The following is a 6880-nucleotide window of genomic DNA, read 5'->3' on the forward strand; positions in this document are numbered from 1 at the left end:
AGATGCACTATTTTTCAAACTCAAAATCTTTTCTTTTTCATATTCATACATCTTGATGTCGAGATGATTAATTAGAGGTTTTTTCAAAAGTAAAACAACCTTTTCCAATAGATTTTTGAGGTGCATCGGTAATTCTACATAAGGTTGCAACCTTATATAAATTGTGTGCGCGCACACACGTGTGCATGTATGTGTGTAAACTCGTACACATGAATATTTTTTTAATGTACTCAACATTTTAGACACTAATTATCCATTGTTTTGTAAAAATGAAATTTTTGAGTGACGGTATTTTTCTTTATTACAAGAAATAGAGTAGATATTTCTATGAGAAAATAGTGTCATTTTACTAGTGGCTAAGAAACAATCATTGATCCAAGTGGGTGATATCGCATTTCATGTAGACAATATCATCCTTTACATTAAGTTAATGTTTTTTTTATCAAAAAGTTATACTTTATTCCTGATTAATAACCTACAATAACCCTAGAATTACTACATGGTAGAAGATATGTATCAAGTGTCTAACAATGTTGAGTACATTACCTTAAGGAAATACTCATATGTATGGAATAAATGCAACCATCTTATTTCATATTTAATGGACAAGATTAATTGTGATCACCTTGTACCTTGTATACAATGAGACCATTTACCTTGTACATGGAGATCACAATTACTTGTAACCCATGTGATGTGAAATCTGATAGTTTGAGTTTGTCACAAAGTTCGAAAAAAAAAAAATTGAACTTTTAACCTTGTTAATGAAATAAATGCAGCCACCCAATTTCACATCCAATGGTCAAGATTAATAGGAATTACCTTGTACTAAAGGTAAATGGTTTGGATATACTTTCCCATCAATATACAGCGAGAGAAGAAATGAAACCTGCCTCCTCGAGAGGAATGATTGATTGATCAAGAATAATGTACATACATGGAGATCATGGGAACATCTTCCAAGGCTTTTACAAGCACAGGTGCTTCTCTAAAACATGCACCTGAAGAATGAAATGGACAAATCTCAAGCAATGGTCTCCTGGGGGTCCTCATCTGTGAAGCCATGAGACAGAATTCTACTGATCAGCTCCTTCAAGTTCGCCAATACGTGACGAGGCCCCCGACTCTCTACTCCGATGTGGTTTAAGAGCTGCTCTAAATCCTACATTTATGAAAATTTAAGGGCATTAGGGTACAATTGAGCTCTCTCTCTCTCTCTCTCTTTTACACAAACATGAAGAAATTCCTGTACATAAAGCAGTTGATGTTACACGCAATTCAAGAAAGGAAAAGATACGGATATGACAACAACATGACGCACAAATAACCGTAACAACAAGGTATAAAAGCAATGGAACAAGGTTGATAACGGAAAGAAACAGAAATATAGGGTACCCAACATGTTGGTTGCTGCATAATTTTTGGACTGTTTGCTCTTTTCTAAAAGGATGAGGAAGATTTGGGGAATAAGGGACAACTTACAGAATTGAGGAAGATGCCCAGCAATGGAGAGAGAGAGAGATCCAAGGCAATCCAGGCACTTTGGCATGATCTAGAAAAGGTTGACAAAGATGCAAATAGGATGGACAACTTAAACTTGGCATGCTTCTCATAAACTGTAAGCCATCAAAACTACTTGAAAATAGAATACCTAATACATCTCCTAACTAGGACACGACATTCAAACTGCTTCCAACAAATCCCATACTAAATAGTGATGGTGTCATAAAACCTACAAAGAACAATCATTTTAATGTTTAATCTGATCTATTAAAGACATGGAACCTTATTTAACCCAAAAAAAAACAAAAACAAAAAAAATTAAAAAAAATTAAAAAGAAAAAAAAGAAACAAAAAAAAACAAAAAGACAAAATCATCTCATAGATAAAAACAAGAAGACAAAATCAATGTCATAGAACTAACAGAGCCAACCATTTTCTCAATATCAGATCATAGATATAAAAGGAAGTAAACCTTGTTTAACAAAAATATAGCATAAGCTGCTCTGGTTGTATCTTGGCCTTCCAAGAACAGAGGGAATTCAACAGGCTTTGGGCTCACAACAACCTCTGAAGATGATAATGACAAATCAGATGACACAGGGTCAACAGATGGTGCATTGTCATGAATGTATGAGCGTGAACCTCCCAAGTGCACAGGATATCGAAGCGGAACATCCAAGTAAGACGCAATAAGAGAAACAGCCTGAGAAATAGAAGCAAAATCATGACCAAACAGTTCAGCTTTTCTCATTTGTTGATGTTCCATAACCAACAAGTCAACAAACAATTTGAGTTAAAAACGATTCAAGAGCAATTCAAATAAAATTAATGTAAGGCATACTCAATTTACAGATTACTTATTACACAAAAAGAAAACCAAATTTCAGTGTATCACCCCAAAAGAAAAAGTGAAATTGAAATTAAATAAAAAAACCACCAGTTTGCAGATGCTTTTCAAAAAAAACAAAAAAAAAGAGAAACAAAACCTGACATGTATTTGTAACCAAATTTGTGAGAAAGCTCACATTAATATTTAAGATAAATAGACAATGTGAACCAAATTCCATAGCTTACTATCCAATAAATACAAATAATTAGAAACATACACAATTGGGATATGCATCGCAAATAAAAGGTGAAAGAAAAGGACAAGATGAAAATGAAAACTACTAGACCAGAACATTGAGGAGAACTCAGGGCCAAAAAGTACGACTTTCCATGTAACCCAATCCAAAACAGTCACAACTCACATGTGCTACATAGCCAAGAGAAGTTGCAGACCTCTGAGCCTCCTTCTTATCACTGAAAAAACTTGGTTTTCTTAAAGTAGGTGTGGGAAGTGGCAGACCCAAAATGGTCAGAGATGAAGCTGCCTCTGTATTATTGTTATTGTTGTTATTAGGCTTCGAGACATGTGATGAAGATGATACAGAATCCTCCTCTGGAAGAAACACAGATTGTCATGGCCATGCATCAAAAGAAATCAAATCGAAATAAAAGATTAACTTTAATAAACGAATAACACATGAATAACACATAAAATGAAGCAACAACAGAAGAATAAAACATTAGCATATCACAGAAGGAAACTAACAATAGCTACGTGGCAATAGCCAAAAACAAAAAAAACAAAACAGAAAATACTATGGAGTGAAGAGAATGACCTGATGTATTTCCTCGATGATCCGAATTGATCTTTTCTTCAGATGTCTTTCCCACTAAACACTTTACAGGATAAATTGAAGAAACTTGGGTAACCATGTATTGCTGCCTAATTCTCAGCAGCTTTTGCAAATGCTGGAGATGGCCATAACCTCTTTCCCCAGCTAGCAACTTCTCAGCTTCCTGCGAGGAAAAACAGAACAAAACATAAGAAGTTTGAAACTTCTGAAGAGAAAATAGATTCAAACACTGGCTAACATATAACGAATGCTTTCTTTCTTTGCTTTTATTTTCTCTTTTTATGACAGAAAAAAAAATACATATTTGTAAACTTAGTCCAAAAAAATATATACATATTTATCAAAAAAGACAACATGGAAAACAATGAGCTGAACAATTCCTACCAGTCACCTGTCACACTCAATAAATTACAATCAAATTTACTGTTGGCATTCGTTCCAAGTAATGGCATCAAAGAGTCCCAATATTAACAAACAACTTTTCATAAACCAACCTAGGAAGTGTTTCAATTTTAGTACGAAGCACATTATATGAGCTCTAAGGTTATCCACTGTAAAAGACTGAAATGCAATGTCTTTTCCAAATAAACTTGTTTACGTTAAAGCAAATGAACCACAGTTTGAGATTCCATTATTTGCTGAATGTTGAATGTAGAGTTATTGGCTCATTTTTTTACCCTTCCAATCACCCATGCTTGCAAAGAATAACTCCTCTTGGTTTTGGGATTTATTACACAATATTTCAAACATATGAAACATGTCATGCTGCACTTGAAGAAACACATAGCTTTATGTCCAAAACATCCCTTATTTCTAAACAAACACGTACACGCCATTGATAAAGCAATGTTTTAAGAGCAAGAGATGTGAAAGTGGCGATGCTCACTTTGATACATTTATTTCACTCAAGTTTCTTGTTCTGTAACCCCATGTCCATACTCAACGTGATCTCCATTATATGCAACACAGCTAACACGGTGTCCTTATTGCTGTAAATATCACTAAGCTTTAATTTATTTATCTTTCTTTATCACCAATGCATTGAAGTCATTTACAAGTTTCTAGAAAGAGAATAATAAATGAGTAAATAAAACCAAAGAGGTAGATTTGTGACAAACTTATGCACATGGGTTGACAGCTGATATGCGCTGAGGTTTAGGCACGTCCTAGTTTAGCTGTTATAAGCACTTATTTTTGCACCCTATGTTACAAGTTTGAATAGCTCACAAATGAAACCCACAAAATATAAAGTTGAACACAAGTATTAAAAAAAAAAAAAAAAAGGGAATGACATACACCACACGGAATATCAAGCAAAAGTGTCCAAATCATAGCATGCATTGCCTACTTCAAAATATAAAATTCTAAGTATACAAGATGAATCAACATATGGCATGGAATACCTGTTTAAATAAAAAAAAATTCTGCCCACACAAACTCTTGATCACCATCCATCATTTAAATGGACAGTGATAACCCCAAGGGAGTCTTCCAGAGTCCATTTGATTATGATATACTTTCCCTAAAAAATAACTAAAGGATAGTATCCTTACATCTAACTGCCTAGAAGCCAGAGAGCATTGTTTGCTGGCAAGTAGCAACGACCGAACTGCTGAGGGAAGCTGCTCCTCATGTCTTTGGAGCTCCTCTTTAGTCATCTTTAAGTGCAACAATGAGTTCCCCATCGCCCATTTTCGAGACTCCAGCCTCTGAAGCATATCTTGGAGTTCATTTGACCGGCAAGCTGATTCTGCATTTACCTGCTCACCATATGGCCGTGCCACTAACAAGTGAAATAATCAATTAAAGCCTAGAACAATTTTACCAACAAAATTCAGGAAAACCAAAACATTTTCGAAGAAAACTAAAACTCTACAGCAAGCAGCACCAGGTGTCGACCACCTTGATTTTCTTTATCTTTTACCCTTACAAATATTTTTTCACTTGAAACCACATTTCAATTAGCATCACCAAGAATCCCCCCTTTCATCAAAGATTTTTCTCTTGTTGAAGGGTTATCATACCATGTCATACTTCTACAATATTTTTCTCATTAGTGTTGGACTGTTCACTACATGGTCACTAAATTCTAGTTAACAATCAATAAAACAAAGATCACTGCGCATTTCAATAAAACAAAGATCACTGTGCATTCAGCTTCGTAGAAATCATTGCTCACTGGTTGAAATAAAGGATCACCCAGCATTCTAATTATTTGAATTCCCATATCTCAAAAACCAAATTTTAAGAAATCTCAATGCACAAGTCTATTTATTTTGATCTTTGCAGCTGGAAATATCCAAAGAAACCTACATTTAATACCGGTAAAGTAGAACTCTAAAACAACAACTATTTTCAAATTCCTAACACCCCAACAGCACCCCTAATCTTCGCATCAACAAGAAAGAAATTCAACTAAACAACCACCAAATGTTAATATTTCTCAAACTAAATCCCTATTTTCCCATATTTATCTGAACTTCGAAATGCCCACATAAGAAACTTCAAGAAATGAAATTTTACGACACAAACTTTACGCCCTAATCCCATATTCACAACAGGTATCCACATCTGAGCATTCACATGAATTAGGAAAGTCTCAAAAATAGAAACTCATGAACAGAGCAAAACAAGAATTTTGGAAATGGCACCAAAAGTCCCAAACCCAAAAAAACCTGAAACCAAAAAACCCATACAATGCCCAGAAAGCCCCATGAAAAAAATCGCGAGCTCCAAATACCAATTCTCAATCATGCACAAAGGAACTGAAACCCCAAATCAAGAAATTCAACAAAAGTACCTTGATGAGTGGCTCTAGCTTCTCAACAAGGGCTTGTTTCTTCTCTTTGGCCTTTTTCAAAGCAGAAGACAGGCTCCATAACCTAGCTAGCTCCTGCTCCAAATCCTCCCATGCAATGACCTTGGGCTCCCCAATTTCTTTGTCTTTGGAGGAAGATACAGATTCCTTTTCTGTTTCCATGAATGCAAACACTGTAATCGAACGCTTCAGAATAAGAAATGAGATAACCAGTGAACCGCATCATCTCATGGATCACACAAAACAAAACCAAGAAGTGAACAAGAAAAATGGGTTGGGTTTTGATCGAGAGAGAAAACTAGCGCAAACCGCATTGAAGAGAGATAAAATTTTTAGAGAGAGAAAGTAAAGAAAGAAAAAGAGCGCAAAATGAAACGGAGAGGCACGCTTTTAGAGAGAGAAAGTGAAGAAAGAGAAAGTTTTAGAGAGAGAAAGGAGTGCGGCGAGGCATTGAGGAAAAGTAGATGAAGAAGGGTATTACGGAAATTTAGTACTTCAACTTGGAACTTTTGGGAATTGGACCGTTAGCTTTGTGAAGAATTCTAATCCTTGCTGACGCATATAAATTTTAGGGAAAAGTTTATATCCAGCCCAGGCTCTCAAATTTGAGCCGATCTAAAAAATTTCACTAGAAGAAGTTGTTTTTGATGTTCAAATATCTTAAAATTAATTATCTCGATATCAAGATGTATGAACATGAGAAAAAAATAGATTTTAAGTTTTGAAAATAATGTATTTTGTAATGTATTTTTTGATGGTCAATTTTCAAGATTTTTCAAGTTTTAATAGATCTATAGATGTACACTATGTTTGAAACATTATACTTTACATATATAGATAAAAATATATTTTAAGGTTATCACAAATATTTTCAGTA

At 34.7% G+C, this 6880-nt stretch overlaps 1 protein-coding gene across 8 annotated transcripts; it reads right to left on the bottom strand.

The window, feature by feature from the left end:
• Window positions 1-879: 879 nt before the first annotated feature.
• Window positions 880-6293, bottom strand: LOC18426253 (UV radiation resistance-associated protein). 8 transcript variants are annotated; one of them, XR_016050432.1, is made up of 7 exons: window positions 5986-6293; window positions 4739-4945; window positions 3168-3348; window positions 2785-2944; window positions 1976-2206; window positions 1483-1552; window positions 880-1162 (listed from the first exon to the last, which is right to left on the bottom strand). XR_016050432.1 is itself a non-coding variant. In XM_020662316.2 (7 exons), coding segments are annotated over exons 1-7 (1062 nt in total). In that variant the 5' UTR covers window positions 6166-6293; the 3' UTR covers window positions 880-1160. The 8 variants fall into 8 exon arrangements, 5 of the variants coding, with proteins under 5 accessions (XP_020517975.1, XP_006832974.1, XP_088716009.1 ...); XM_020662316.2 differs by having other exon boundaries at window positions 2754-2944; XR_016050430.1 differs by lacking the exon at window positions 1483-1552.
• Window positions 6294-6880: the final 587 nt, after the last annotated feature.

The sequence above is a fragment of the Amborella trichopoda genome, chromosome 1 (assembly GCF_054954075.1).
Source record: "Amborella trichopoda isolate Santa Cruz 75 chromosome 1, AtrichopodaSantaCruz75HAP2 v2.0, whole genome shotgun sequence".
Classification (NCBI taxonomy): Eukaryota; Viridiplantae; Streptophyta; class Magnoliopsida; order Amborellales; family Amborellaceae; genus Amborella; species Amborella trichopoda.

What these genes read in the sequence shown, in the direction of transcription:
- LOC18426253 (XM_020662315.2), bottom strand. Translation starts at nt 6,165, where the DNA reads ATGGAAACAGAAAAGGAATCTGTATCTTCCTCCAAAGACAAAGAAATT. An exon ending in AGCTAGAGCCACTCATCAAG is followed by an intron (nt 4,946 to 5,985) that starts GTACTTTTGTTG and finishes TATGGTGAGCAG; the next exon opens with GTAAATGCAGAATCAGCTTG. An exon ending in TGGCTTCTAGGCAGTTAGAT is followed by an intron (nt 3,349 to 4,738) that starts GTAAGGATACTA and finishes TTTTCCTCGCAG; the next exon opens with GAAGCTGAGAAGTTGCTAGC.